Source organism: Carcharodon carcharias, chromosome 14 (assembly GCF_017639515.1).
Source record: "Carcharodon carcharias isolate sCarCar2 chromosome 14, sCarCar2.pri, whole genome shotgun sequence".
NCBI classification, from domain to species: domain Eukaryota; kingdom Metazoa; phylum Chordata; class Chondrichthyes; order Lamniformes; family Lamnidae; genus Carcharodon; species Carcharodon carcharias.
This window is the reverse complement of record NC_054480.1, coordinates 35,506,924-35,522,975: the sequence shown is the minus strand read 5'-3', so window position 1 is coordinate 35,522,975 and position 16,052 is coordinate 35,506,924. Positions and strand designations below refer to the sequence as shown.

The 16,052-nt window shown below is 42.8% G+C and overlaps 1 protein-coding gene across 1 annotated transcript in view; it reads right to left on the bottom strand.

Moving 5' to 3' along the window:
* LOC121286885 (peroxidasin homolog) overlaps positions 1-13,629 on the bottom strand; it is a 231,380-nt gene extending 217,751 nt beyond the window's left edge. Inside the window, exon 1 of the mRNA XM_041204103.1 lies at positions 13,420-13,629. Within this exon, the coding sequence (XP_041060037.1) occupies positions 13,420-13,580 (161 nt within the window). The 5' untranslated portion in view covers positions 13,581-13,629. The remainder of the gene's footprint in view (positions 1-13,419) is intronic.
* Between the last annotated feature and the right edge of the window lie 2,423 nt (positions 13,630-16,052).

Below are 16,052 nucleotides of genomic sequence, written 5' to 3'. Positions count from 1 at the left end.
TAAGGCCGTGGGATCTGTTACATCTTTGAGAAAGCAAGCAACATCTCGTTCCATGTAAAGGATGTCACCTTAAGAGTGCAGTACTTAATTGGAGTGTTTGTCTGGAGCTTTGTGCTCAAGTCTCTGGCATGGGACTTGAACCTACAATCTTTTGGCTCAGAGGAGAGAGAGAGTACCCAACAGAGACACAGCTGACTCCTGGAGGAGAGAGGGGTGAAGAGGTTTAGGAAAGGAATTCAAAAGGTTAGGGCTAATGTTCCCTCTAAGTTGTGCAGGGCATGGCCTCCTAGCAATGCTGAACACAGTACTCAGGACCAACAGATGCATATGTGCATTGCCTCATGGCCGTGCAACAAACCGGCAGTGTACAGCGGAGAAATTCAAAAGAACGTTGATTAGGGTCCAGGCAGCTGCGGACATGGCTGCCATTGTTGAGACAAAGCAAGTCGGGCTGGACAACAGGTTGCAATTGGATGAGCGTTTTCAGAGGGTTCTGGAGCTGGGGAAGATTACAGCAATAGGCTGAAGTGATGCCATGGAGGGATTTGAAAATCAGAATGGGCCAGGAAGAAGATGGAGAATGGAAAATGATTATCACACATCCAACCTCTCATATTTCAGGGTCTCCTGATAGGTGTATACCCACATTTGTCTCTAGTTTAACGATGTGCAAGGCTGTTTTGGCACAACTGTAGACTTGTTTCTATCCAAAGCAACACCGGGCCCAAGTAAATATTTACAGCATATCATAGAACTTACAGTACACATAGGGAGACCATTCAGCCCATTTCAGCTGTGCCAGTTCTCTGACCCATAAACAAATACATAAACCAATTTCCTGCTAAAATTACAGAACTTAAAAGCAAGTGCAGCATGCTCAGGAAGACACATAATGCTGCTATAAGTGCAATGCTTGTAATCATGGAGTTAAAAAAACAACCAGCGCCAGGCAGAAGACTAAATAGAAGCATTGATGGTTGACTCATAAAAAGCTAGACTATTACATACATTAAACCAAGGCAGCAATTTGTGTTAGACAAGCAGCAAATGTGGTTATGCTTGGAACATGTAATGCAGGAAAGGTAAATGTTTTAAAGTATCTTCAAAGATTATGCATTTGCTGAAGTGATTAGAAAATATTTCCGGTGCAATACCATCACCACAAAGTTTCATCGCACAAAGAATGAGGTAAATTGCAAATCCACTGACATACACATGGAGCACACAGTATTCACAAGCTATCATGGAACCAGTGCATACTATGGAATATTAATTTCTAGGAAGTGACAAAAGTGTTATAGCATTTTAACAGGCCTCCAGAGCTCAACCCCTTATGTTTAGGTTGGGATAGGGGTCCTTTGAATTTGATTACTCACCAAAATATAAAAGATTCAACAACAACTTGTATTTATATAGAACCTATAATGTAATAAAACATTGAGGTACTTCACAGAAGTGTTATGAAGCAAAATTTGACACCAAGCCACATAAGGAGACATTAAGTGAGATGACCAAAAGCTTAGTTGAAGAGGTAGGTTTTGAAGGAGCATCATAAAGGATGAAAGAGATGTAGAGAGGCAGACAGCTTGAGGAAAGGGATTCCAAAGCTAAGGGCCTTAGCAGGTAAAGGCACAGCCATCAATGGTAAAGTTAAGGCTGCTCAAGAGGGCAGAATAGAGGACTATAGATATCTCAGAATTAAGGGCTGGAGATGGGGAGCGGTTAGAGGCCATAGAAGGATTTGAAAACAAGCATGAGAATTTTAAATCGAAGCTTAACTGGGAGCCATTGTCAGTCAGCAAGAGCAAGGGTAATGGGTGAATGGAACTTGGTACAAGTTAAAACACAGGAGCAAAGTTCTGGATGAACTCAAGTTTACTGGAGGGTAGAATGTGGGAGGCCAGCCAGAAGTGTTTTGGAATAGTCAATTCTAGAAAAAAGAGGCGCCCGGTCAGTGAGGGGAGACTTCAGCCTGAGTGAGACAGGAGACTGAGTGAGTATATTTGGGAATTCGGTACAAAGTGGGAATTCAGTGCATAGGGGGAAAGAGGTGCTTTCGGTAAGAAGTAAAGTGTTGCAGGTTCCTCTCCAGCCCCAAGCAGATGTCCCGAACCCTCGCACTGGGCAGGCAACGCAGCTGTCTGGACTCTCGCTCTTTGCTGCAGGGAATGGTGTCAATCCTTCTGAATATACTGTCCCCTACTACACTACATTCCTTGTAACTCCCCCACCTACTTGAACGGCTTCCTGTACCACGGTGCACCAACTTGCAGTTGGAGGGGAGTTTGGTGAAGGGCAGGGAGGAGGTGCTTTTCTTTTCTTCTACTCTTTTCAGCCTCTAGTATTTGATTTTCACTTTGGTGCAGCAGAAGGAGCAGGTCAATCAGTTACTGGTGTTATTAGGTTCATCAGTTTTGTAAGTACTGTATTGTTTTTTCAGTGTCGTAAAGTTTACTGGCAGTGCCAAAATCTATTGGGAGGTGTAAGCTTTATTAATGAAAATTAATTAATTAGCAATTATTAATTAATTAACACATATTGGAGATGGCAGGGAGGTGACCTGCTGCAATTGGAGAATGTGGGAGCTTCTGGATACCAGTGTGATCCAGGACAAACACATCTGCTGTAAGGAGGAGGAACTTCAGCTCTGAGTTATTGAGCTGGAGGCCGAGCTGCAGACACTACGGCATATCAGGGAGGGGGCAAGTTACCTGGATACGTACTTCCAGGAGGCAGCCACACCCCTTAGGATAGGATTTTCTGGTTTGGTCAGTGATCAGGGACAGGAGGGTGTGACTGCATGTGAGGTAGGTCAGTGCAGGAGCCTCAGCCCTTGCAACTGTCCAACAGATTTGAGGATTTTTCAGCTTGTTTGGATGAGAGTGGGGACTGCAGGGTGGATGAGGTAACTGGCCATGACACTGTGGTACAGGAAGCCATTCAAGAGGGGGGTGCAGAGTTACAAGGAATGTAGTGTAGTAGGGGACAGTATAGTCAAAAGGATTGACACCCTTCCCTGCAGCAAAGAGCGAGAGTCCAGACGGCTGTGTTGCCTGCCCGGTGCCAGGGTTCGAGACATCTGTTTGGGGCTGGAGAGGAACATGCAGTTGGAGGGGGGAGGACCCAGTCGTCGTGATCCATGTTGGTGCCAATGACATGGGCAGGACAAAGGAGGAGGTTCTGCTTAGTCAGCATGAGGAGCTTGGCACCAAATTAAGAAAGAGAACTTGAAAGGTCATATTCTCTGGATTATTACCTGAGTCACGTGCAAATTGGCATAGGACAAATCAGATTAGGGAGATGAATGTGTGGCTCAAAGACTGGTTTGGGAGAAGTGAGTTCTGGTTTGTGGGGCACTGGTACCGATACTGGGGAAAGTGAGATTTATACCTTTGAGAAGATCTACACTTGAACCATGCTGGGACCGGTGTTCTTGTGAGCCACATAACCAGGGAAATAGAGTGGATTTTAAACTGAATAGTGGGGGCAAGGGATCAAACTTGGAAAGATGAGACAAAGCAAAAGAGAAAAGCATTATTACGGGAAATGAAAAACAGACTGCGACAGGAAGGGACAGAGAGTGCAAATCTAACTGTAAATCAACAGATGAGACTAGAGGTTATAAAAAGAATAAAACGATAAAACTAAAGGCTCTGTATCTGAATACCCGATGCATTTGAAACAAACAGATGAACTGAGTGCACACAGAAATAAATAAGTACAATTTCTGAGTTCTGAAGGAGATAGCTGAAGAGATAGTGGAGGCATTAGTGGTGATCTTTCAGGAATCACTGGAGTCAGGGAGGGTCCCAGAGGACTGGAAAATTGCTAATGTAAACCCCCCCCCACCCCCGTTTAAGAAGGGAGTGAGGCAAAAGACAGGAAATTACAGGCCGATTAGCCCGACTTCGGTCGTTGGTAAGATTTTAGAGTCCATTATTAAGGATGAGATTTCAGAATACTTGGAAGTGCATGGTAAAATAGGGCAAAGTCAGCATGGTTTCATCAAGGGGAAGTCATGCCTGACAAATCTGTTAGAATTCTTTGAGGAAGTAACAAGTAGGTTAGATAAAGGGGAGCTAATGGATGTTATCTACTTGGACTTCCAGAAGGCCTTTGACAAGGTGATGCACAGGAGGCTGCTCAGTAAGATAAGAGTCCATGGTGTTAGAGGCAAGGTACTAGCATGGATAGAAGATTGGCTGCCTGGCAGGAGGCAGAGAGTGCGGATAAGGGGGTCCTTCTCAGGATGGTGGCCGGTGACTAGTGGAGTTCCGCAGGGGTCAGTGTTGGGACAGCTTTTCACTTTATACATTAATGATCTAGATGAAGGAACTGAGGGCATTCTGGCTAAGTTTGCAAATGATACAAAGACAGGTGGAGGGACAGGTAGTATGGAGGAGGCAGGGAGTCTGCAGAAGGATTTAGACAGGTTAGGAGAATGGGCAAAGAAGTGGCAGATGGAATACAACATGGGGAAGTGTGAGGTTATGCACTTTGGTAGGAAGAATAGAGGCATAGACTATTTTCTAAATGGGGAGAGAATTCAGAAATCTGGAGTGCAAAGGGACTTGGGAGTCCTAGTCCAGGATTCTCTTAAGGTTAACTTGCAGGTTGAGCCGGTAGTTAGGAAGGCAAACGTAATGTTGGCATTTATTTCGAGAGGACTAGAATATAAAAACAGAGATGTGTTGCTGAGGCTTTATAAGGCTCTGGCCAGACCACATTTAGAATATTGCGAGCAATTTTGGGCCCTGTATCTCAGGAAGGATGTGCTGGCCCTGGAGAGGGTCCAGAGGAGGTTCACGAAAATGATCCCAGGAATGAAAGGCTTAACATATGAGGAATGTTTGAGGACTCTGGGTCTATATTCGATGGAGTTTAGAAGGATTAGGGGGGATCTGATTGAAACTTACAGAATACTGAAAGGCCTAGATAGAGTGGACGAGGGGAAGATCTTTCCATTAGTAGGAGAGACTAGGACCCGAGGGCACAGCCTCAGAGTAAAGGGAAGACTTTTTAGAACAGAGATGAGGAGAAACTTCTTAAGCCAGAGAGTGGTGAATCTATGGAATTCATTGCCCCAGAAGGCTGTGGAGGCCAGGTCATTGAGTGTATTTAAGACCGAGATAGATAGGTTCTTGATTGGTAAGGGGTTCAAAGGTTACGGGGAGAAGGCGGGAGAATGGGGTTCAGAAACTTATCAGCCATGATTGAATGGCGGAGCAGACTCGATGGGCCGAATGACCTAACTTCTGCTCCTATGTCTTATGGTCTTATGATTTGATAATCATTACAGAGACATGGCTGCAAGAGGACATGGATTGGGACCTGAATATTAAAAGTGCATAGGACAGGAAGTGAGGAAAAGGTGGGAGGGGTGGATCTGTTAGTTAATGATGGTATTAGCACAAAAGAGAGGGATGACCCAAGTTCAGGAAACCAGGACGTGGAAACAGTTTGGGTACAGATGAGAAATGGTAAAGGCAAGAAGTCAAATGTGAAAGTCCTATACAGGGCCCCTAACAGTAACCACATGGTAGGATGAAGGATAAAGGAAGAAATAATTGGAGCTTGTCAGAAAGGCACAGGAGGAGGGGATGGGGGGAGGGGGGAGGGGAATGGGGGAATTAGAGTAGGAGAGAAAACTAGCCAGGAATATAAAAACAGATAGTGAGAGTTTCTATAAATGTTTAAAAAAGAAACGAGTTAACAAAGTGAGTGTGTTGGTCAATGATGGAAAACAAGGAAATGGCTGGAATTGAACAGGTATTTTGCACCAGTCTTCACTATGGAAGATACAAGTAACATCCCAGAAGCAGCTATAAATCAGGGAATGGAAAGTAGGGAGGAACTCAGGAAAATTACAATCACCAGAGAAGTGGTACTCAGTAAATTAGTGGAGCTGCGGGCTGACAAGTGCCCGGTTCCTGACAGACTTCATCCTAGGGCCTTAAAAGAAGTAGCTAGTGAGATAGTTCCAAAAGGCATTTGATAAAGTGCCACATCAAAGGTTATTGTGGAAAATGAAAGCTCATGGTATGGGAGTAACATATTGGCATGGATAGAAGATTGGCTGGCTAACAGGATGCAGAGGATAGGCATAAATGGGCCCTTTGCACGTTGGCAAAATATTGGTGTGCCACAGGAATTAGTGCTGGGACCTCAACTGTTTACAATTTATATAAATGACTTGAATGAAGGGATTCATGAGATGGTTGACAAATTTTCTGATGACACAAAGATAGGTAAGAAAGTAAGTTGTAAAGAGGACATAAGGAGGCTACAAAAATATATAGGTAGGTTAAGTGGGTGGGCAAATATCTGGCAAATGGAATATAATGTGGGAAAATGTGAAATTGTCCATTTTGGCAGGAAGAATAAAAAAGCATATTATCTAACTGGTGAGAGGTTACAGAGCTGAGAATCAGAGGGGTCTGGATGTCCTAATGCATGAGTCAAAAAAGATTTGCATGCAGGTACAGCAAGTAATTAGGAAAGCTAATATAATGTTATTATTTATTACAAGGGGAATTGAATACAAAAGTAGGGAGGTTATGCTTCAGTTATACAGAGCACTAGTGAGATCAGATCTGGAGTATTGTGTACAGTATTGGTCACCTTATTTAAGGAAGGATGTAAATGCATCAGAGAAGGTTTACCAGACTAATATCAGGAATGGGCAGGTTGTCTTATGAGGAAAGGTTGGGCAGGCTAGGCTTGTATCTGCTGGAGTTTCAAAGAGTAAGAGGCGACTTGATTGAAACATATAAGATCCTGAAGGGATAAATGCAAAATACTACGGATGCTGGAAATCTAGAACAAGAACAAAAATACCTGGAAAAACTCAGCATCTGCGGAGAGGGATACAGTTGACGTTTCGAGTCCGTATAACCCTTCATCAGAACTAAGACATATAGAAATGAGATGAAATATAAGCTAGTAGAAGGGGGTGGGACAGGAGAGCTTGATAGGGGGCCAGTGATAGGTGGAGGCCAAGAAGAGACTGCCAATGATGTCATAGACAAAAGGACAAAGGGGTGTTGACGGTGGTGATATTATCTAAAGGATGTGCTAATGGGGACATTAAGGGAAGCAAGCTAGTGACAGATGGTCCAGCGCAGGTGGGGTGGGGGGAAGGGATCGAAATGGGCTAAAAGTTGAAGATGAAACAATAGATCGCAATAAATTTAAAAATAGGAGGGAAGAGAAAAAAAGTTGTTAAAAAAAAGATAAATTATTGGAAAAAGGCGGATTGGAAAGGGGGTGGGGATGGAGGAGAGAGTTCATGATTTGAAATTGTTGAATTCAATATTAAGTCTGGAAGACTGTAAAGTACTTAGTCGGAAGATGAGGTGCTGTTCCTCCAATTTGTGTTGAGCTTCACTGGAACATTGCAGCAGGCCAAGGACAAACATGTGGGCATGAGAGTGTTGAAATGGCAAACGACAGGGAGGTCTGGGTCATGCTTGTGAACAGACCGAAAGTATTCCACAAAGCGGTCACCCAGTCTGCGTTTGGTCTCTCCAATATATAGGAAACCGCATTGGGAGCAGTAAATGCAGTAGACTAAATTGAGGGAAGTGCAAGTGAAGTACTGCTTCACTTGAAAGGAGTGTTTGGGCCCTTGGATGATGAGGAGGGGGGAAGTAAAGGGGCAGGTGTTGCACCTTCTGCGGTTGCATGGGAAGGTGCCGTGGGAGGAGGCTGAGGTGTATGGGGTGATGGCGGAGTGGACAAGGATGTCCCGAAGGGAACGATCCCTGCGGAAAGCCGCCGGGTGGGGGGGAAGGGAAGATATGTTTGGTAGTGGCATCATGCTGGAGTTGGCGGAAATGGCAGAGGATGAGCGCGGAGCCTGGTGGGGTGATTAGTGAGGACAAGGGGGACCCTATCAAAGTTCTAGGAGGGAGGGGAAGGTGTGAGGGTGGATGCGTGGAAGATGGGCCGGACACAGTTGAGGGCCTTGTCAATCACCGTGGGTGTTTTGGAACTGTTTTGGAAAGTGGCATCATCAGAACAGATGCGACGGAGGTGAAGGAACTGAGAGAATGGGATGGAGTCCTTACAGAAGTGGGGTGTGAGGAGCCGCAGTCAAGGTAGCTGTGGGAGTCGGTAGGCTTGCAATGAATATTGGAGGACAGTCTATCACCAGAAATTGAGACTGAGAGGTCAAGGAAGGGAAGGGAAGTGTCAGAGATGGACCATGTGAAAATGATGGAGGGGCGGAAATTGGAAGCAAAATTAATAAATTTTTCCAGATCCAGACGAGAGCATGAAGCATTCAAAACACAGCACCAGCAATCCAGAATAAAACAACACAAGATTTTTCTAAAAATTGTACACAGCATCAGAAATAACATGTTCATGCCTCAACTTATACAACAAAACAGAAATCTCATGACATACAGGTCAGGATCACAGTTTGAAAGCCTACACCATAAAACTTCCTATTCAGCAGCTGAGGTGATATGGGCCCCCCTCCTCTTCACACCGACCCTACAAATCCAACTATCTGACCAAAGTCCAAACAACTCTGTCTTCATTGTACTTTCATGTATTTGTCCTTTTTGAACTTTGTGGGCCTGAAAATTTACAAGGTGTTTTTTTAAGCATGTTGGTTCACTTTAGCATCAGTAGCTTAACTGAGATACATACAAATTAATATAAGATCAACAATATAAGATATTCAACAAGAAATCTAATAGAAAATTCAGAAGAAACCTCTTCACCCGAAGTGTGTGGGAACGTGGAATTCACCACCGCAGGGAGTGGTTAAAACAAATAGTATAGATACATTTACAGGGGTAGCTAGACAAATATATGAGAGAAAAGAATCGATGGTTACGATGATAGATTTGGATGATAAAAGATGGGAGGAGGCTCAAGTGTAGCATAAACACCAGGATAGACTGAATGGGCTGAATCGCCTGTTTCTGTGCCATATGTCCTATGTGAATTCACTAAATGCCACATCTACAGGTTAAATGTGGTTCTCCCAAGGCTTCATGGTACAACTATGTTACCCAGTTATAAATCAGGACATCTCTGCCATCAAACATGTAATAATGTTTATTACAACCATTAGCTAGTGATACAACTACTGGTTAAACTGTTTTTTGGAATGTATATAGCTACAACACTGGCATCTATCCAGCTATGTGGAAAATTGCCCAGGTATGTCTGGTACACAAAAACCCAGCTAATTAATGCCCCATCAGTCTATTCTCGATCATCAGTAAAATGATGGAAGGGATCACCATCAGTGCCACCAAGCAGCACTTGCTTAGCAATAACCTGCTCACTGATCCTCAGTTTGGGTTCTGCCAGGCTTACTCAGCTCCTGACCTCATTACGACCTTGGCTGAAACATGGACAAAAGAGCTGAGCTCTAGAGGTGAGGTAAGAGTGACTGCCCTTGGCATCAAGGCAACATTTGATGCATTGTGGCATCGAGGAGCCATAGCAAAACTGGAGTCAATGGGAATCAGGGGGAAAACTTTCCATAACTAGGACAAAGAAAGATGGTTGTGGTTGTTGGAGGTCAGTCATTTCAGCTCCAAGACATCACTGCAGGAGTTCCTCCGGGTAGTGTCCAAAGCTCAACCATCTTCAGCTGTTTCATCAATGACCTTCCCTCCATTATAAGGTCAGAAGTGAGGATGTTCGTTGATGATTGCACAATGTTCAGCACCATTTCTGACTCCTCAGATAGCGAAGCAGTCCATGTCAAAATGCAGCAAAACCTGGACAATATCCAGGCTTGGGCTGACAAGTGGCAAGTAACATGGGTGCCACACAAGTGCCAGGCAATGACCATCTCCAACAAGAGAGAATCTAACCATCGCCCCTTGACATTCAATGGCATTACCATTGCTGAATCCCCCACTATCAACATCCTGGGGAGTGTGTGTGTGTGTGTGTGTTTGTGTGTGCGCGCGTGCACGCACACGCGCGCTGTGGTTTACCATTGACCAGAAATTAACTGGACCAACCATATAAATACCATGGCTACAAGAGTAGGTCAGAGGCTAGGAATCCTGTGGTGGGTAAATCACCCCCCAACTCTCCAAAGTATATCCACCATCTGCAAGACACAATTCAGCTGTGTGATGGAATACTTTCCACTTGCCTGGATGAGTGCAGCTCCAACAACATTCAAGAAGCTTAAGACCATCCAGGACAAAGCAAACCACTTGATTGGCACCCAATCCAGAGACATTCACTCCCTCCGCCACCAACACACAGTGTGTACCATCTATAAGATGCACTGCAGAAACTCATCAAGGCTCCTTAGACAGCAACTTTCAAACCCACAACCACTACCATCTAGCAGCAGACAGATGGGAACACCATTGTCTGGAATTTCCCCTCCAAGCCACTCATCATCTTGATTTGGAAACATATCACCGTTCCTTCACTGTCACTAGGTCAAAGTCCTGGAACTCCCTCCCTAACAGCACTGTAGGTGTACCTACACCACATGGACTGCAGCTGTTCAAGAAGGTAATTCATCACCTTCATAAGGGCAATTACAGATGGGCAATAAATGCTGGCCTAGTCACTGACACACACATCCCATGAATGAATGTCACACTTCAACATTAGCGAACAGACCCAGAGAGTATATAAGGATCTTTAAATAATACATATTTTAAGGGAAATATGTAGTTTTGTCAATATGCTACCATATTTATGAAAACTGAGTAATGTTTTCAGCTGTCTTTGTATGTTGATTGCTTAACAACCATTCGAAACATTGTGAAGGAAGTATTTTCTATTCATTCATGGAATGTGGGCTTCGCTGGCTGGGCCAGCATTTCTTGCCCACCCCAGTTGCCCTTGAGAAGGTGGTGGTGAGCTGCCTTCTTGAACCTCTGCAGTCCATGTGGTGCAGGTACACTCACAGTGTTGTTAGGAAAGAAGTCCCAGAATTTTGACTCAGCGACAGTGAAGGAACGGCGATATATTTCCAAGTCAGGATGATAAGTGATTTGGAGGGGAAATTCCAGGTGGTGGTGTTCCCATCTATCTGCTGCCTTGTCTTTCTAGATGGTAGTGGTCGTGGGTTTGGAAGGTGCTGTCTAAGGAGCCTTGGTGAATTTCTGCAGTGCATCTTGCAGATGGTACACACTGCTGCCACTGTGCATCGGTGGTGGATGGAGCGAATGTTTGTGGATGTGATGCCAATCAAGTGGGCTGCTTTGTCCTGGACAGTATCAAGCTTCTTGGAGCTGCACTCATCCAGGCAAGTGGGGAGTATCCCATCACACTTCTGACTTGTGCCTTGTAGATGGTGGACAGGCTTTGGGGAATCAGGAGGTGAGTTACTTGTTGCACGATTCCTAGCCTCGGACGTGCTCTTGTAGCCACAATATATACATGGCTAGTCCAGTTCAGTTTCTGGTCAATGGTAACCCCCAGGATGTTGACAGTGGGGAATTCAGTGATGTTAAAGTCAATGAACATCAAGGGGCAATGGTTAGATTCTCTCTTGTTGGAGATGAACATTACCCAACACTTGTGTGGCGCAGATGTTACTTACCACTTGTCAGCCCAAGCCTGGATATTGTCCAGGTCTTGCTGCATTTGGACATGGACTGCTTCAGTATCTGAGTCATTGTGAATGGTGCTGAACATTGCGCAATCATCAGCGAACATCCCCACTTCTGATCTTATGATGGAAGGTCATTGATGAAGCAGCTGAAAGTGGTTGGGCCTTGGACACTACCCTGGGGAACTCCTGCGGTGATGTCCTGGAGCTGAGCTGGCTGACCTCCAATAACCACAGCTATCTTCCTTTCTGCTGGATATGACTCTAGCCAGTGGAGAGGTTTCCCCCGGATTCCCATTAACTCCAGTTTTGCTTGGGCTCTTCTGATGCCACAATGGGTCAAATGTGGCCTTGATGTCAAGGGTAGTCACTCTTACTTCACCATGTTCTCTGTACTTAAATCAATTATATTTGCAATTATATATATCTCTTGTAAATTTTTACCCCAGAAGTAGCCTCTTGCCGTTTTGCTTTGCCTTGGTGTATGCATTGTTTATTGGGATTTTGAAAAGCCATGTCTGAAATCTATTTTAATTGGGGACACTGATTAATTTGGACGTTTCATTTTAAATCTTCCTCTGAATGAATTTGGATATCAAAAGATGCTGACAGACCGCTAACCTTTGTTCTCGTACTTTACTGTTCTGCAATATGGATTGGGCTCCACCAAGGCACTAGCCGAGGACTCTATCACATAAAATTGTCATCCCAAATGCAAGATCAAAGTCAGAGAATAGTACTCCATCTGTTTAAAAGCAAGGTTGAGTAGTGTAATCTAGAATTGGTTGGTGTAATTCCTGACAACTTTCTCACAAAAGCTATGAAATTAGATGTTTTTAAACCTGTGAACCAACTGAGAGTTTCAGAGTACATGCTGGTATCCTATACATTTTCCAGTAAAAGCCCAACAGTAAAGTGTTGCTCACTGGCCTTCATACTTTGGGTATTGGCTCCTGTTAGCCAAGGAAAGCTGACTTTTGTATCAAGCACAAGAAAGAAGTATCAAGAGAAAGCTCAAGTCTTATTTGTCTTCTTTCAGATCACCAGGATTCATTCAATCACCCATCAATAATAAATGTCTGGAATGAATGAAAATTGCAGCCCTATTACTACCAATATGATCTCTTAGCAGCACATTTCATGAAACTAGTCATGCATGAACCCCAGAAACATACAAAACAGCAGCTTAAAAACACAAATGTGAGACACTAATCTTTCACAGGCATTAACTTTGAATTTCTGGCCATGTTAGCTGACCAGTGATTGCAGCAATGTCCCAACACCATAGGAATAACATGCGAATGGATAATCCCTCAAAGGAGGGGGAAGCTGATGGTACACATATGGTAAACCTTATTCAAAGGAGGGGAAAATTAATGGTACATATCTGGCAAAGCTCAATGGAAAAAAGGAGGAGGATCCAAAACAAAATGTCAAGAAATAAAACACTTCCAACACTACTTCTACTACTGTTAAAGTAACTGCATTCATGGCTAATCCCCTTTTTAACCTCCTGGATGCTAAAAGGAGAACGCATTACTTAGTATTTTGAATACAGGCATATTTTTTAAAGAAGGAAATTTTAATTTTGGTGATTTTTTTAGTTCATCCATCAGTTTTAACGTCTCCTCTAGCATCTTCCTAAACTACGATAAATGTAAGTCGTCCCACTATATAACCACGGTCAAATTTCTAAGACTGAAGTCCACCCACTTGAATCGTTCAGCAAAATCTAGCCTAAATTCGAGCTAGTTTTAAAAATGTACCTTGAATGCTTTTTAATTGATGCACGAAATTCAGGGTCTGCCGCTGATCCGAAATCAAATGAGCAAGACAGGCTGCATGGAGCACAACAGGCTACTTACAAAATAGTTGTCTGTGCAGAAACTTCGGGGACATTTTCCAGCATTAAGTGCATGCACCGCACGGTCGTCCGAAAGCAAAGGCACCGGCTTGGACAAGACGAACACAGAGGTGCGAAAAACAAAAAAACATTGACTAAAACCACGGAACACTTTGCCAGCATGATGAAGAGGCGCCCGGCGTACTCTTATCCGAGCGCCAATGCTCAGATTCAAGCCCAACTCAACTTCGAGGCAGGAGCCTGTAGGAGGCACGTGTACCCTATCAAACCAGTCAGTTTCAACCCGGTCATTTCAAGACGCCACTCTCACACAATCCTGTCTCTGAGAATTATTGAACGAATGTATTATTATATGCAGCACTAATAACTATCGATGCTTGATAGATAAATATATTAGGCTATATTTACATGCCAATTACAACTTACAATATTTGTGACTATTTCTTTTATTTTTAATGTTATACAGTTTTCGGAAAAAACAAACGTTGTGAAGATTAACATAGTGAAGTAGATAAATGCACTTGTCCGTGCATATCATAATGTTTTCCTTGTTTTTTTTTAAATTTGCTCTTAATTTTAACAATTTGGTGTGTTGGTAAATTGCAGCCCCATAAGTTTGCTTAAAGGAGCCGCCTAGTGGTTGAAATGCTTATGCCCCCCCCCCCCCCCAAAAATAAGGATGTTCGCTAAACGCTAGTTTTTAAAAAAATCTTGTATGAAAGCTCTAAAATCAGCGGTCCACAGAGCTGAATGTAAACATGAAATAGTTAATGAAAACATACTTTTGTAAAATAAAAAAATCAGTACGTTTCTTACAATTTTAAAGGTATATAGTTACTAATGATGAGATTCATGTTTTGTAAAAAAGGTACAACATACGTAACTTTTTTTAATCCTCTCTGGGACGTACACATACAAAGAATTATAAACAGAAATCTATTTTTTGCGATGTTGGTCAAGGGAAGAACGTTTGCCAAGACATCGAAAGAACTATCTACCGGATGGTCTAATTGAAGTGTTTAAGATGATTAAAGGGATAGGGCAGTTATAAAGAAACCGTTTCCTCTAATGCAGAATTCCAGCACAAGACGGCATAATCTTAAAATTAGAGCCAGGCCATTCAGGATATCAGGAAACACTTCACTCAAAGGGGTAGTGGAAATGCGGAAAAATCTGTTCAAAGTAACAGTTTTTTTAAAAAGTACAACACTTCAAGTAAAATAAAACTAAAACAAAAGCAAATTATTGCGGATGCTGGAGATCTGAAACAAAAAACAGAAAAACAAGAGACTCTTTCCGCAGAAGTCATATCGGACTCGAAACGTTAACTCTGCACATCTCTCCACAGATGCTGCCAGACCTACTGAGTTTTTGTTTTTAATCCAACATGTTTTCTTTTAATTCTTTTACATTTAGTTTTTGAAAATAAATTTTGCATGGCAAGTTGCTTAAAGTGTAAGCTGATAATAGTGCAGCAAGGGACCTCTAGCATCTAGGACCTGAGTGGACAGCACAAGCACCGTGTATCTCCTTAACCAAATCAGATTGAAAAATTGTTAAACAACACAAGGACTGAGGAGGTGGTGTAAGTTAGAGTAGGTGAATTCAATATCAAATTAAGCACAAAAAGTGAAATGAGAAGGAAAGAAAGATAGGCGAAGTAAAACTGAAAACAAAGTTTAAAAAATTACTGTTTAAATCCCTAATCATTAAAACCCGAAAGAACCAGACTCTGCACTTGTAATAGTTAAATTTCACCATCGGGGGTTGACACTCACCACGTCACTATGTGTTGAATTGGACAAGGCTATGGCAAATTTAGTTCTTATCTACCATCCAAGGACAGCAACTTAACACCATTCAATGCATATAATGAGGGAGATAGCGAGATATCATTTCCACAAAGCTGAAAGGGGACCATCTTGAACAACTGGATTTTTTGCATTTAACTGTGCATCTGCGCTCACCTAAAGTTGTTGTAGCATTTATGCGCAAATAATGACAAGTGCCATTAGCCTCATTCTTATTTTGGCAGAAAAAAATGATCTATTGTTTTTCATAGAATTCTGCAAGCCCAACAACTGTAAACATGATACTTTATACAGAGAATTTTATGTTAACATCTCTGTTCTTATGAAAATCTTCCAAATTTTAAAGCTTTCCTTTACAGGAAAATCTTCATGCCCAGTATTATTCTGGTCCATCTTTGCTATATCCTTTCCAAGGCTTTAATAATTTTCCTACAGTGGGGTACCCAAAATTTATGCAATGCTCCAACTGTGCCCTAGCCATAAAGATAAATTCCTTCCTTTGTATATTCAATGCCTTTAAGATAAAAAAGGCCCAAAATACTGTGGTCATTTTATGGTCTTTTCCACCTGCACACCCACCTTAAAGATCTGAGTGACTACAATCCTAAATGGATGAAGGGATATAGGAAAGGTGTAGGAGTGTGATCAGGACTATTCGCTCCATCAGAGGCTAAACAACAACATGTACTGACTGAATGGCCTATTTCCATGTGGATCTCTATTCCTCCATATATTGAGACTTACCAGACAAATTTTATGTAAAACAAGGAATCAAATTTTGAATGCACACTTAAACATACAATGGACCAAATTTGCTCTGAGC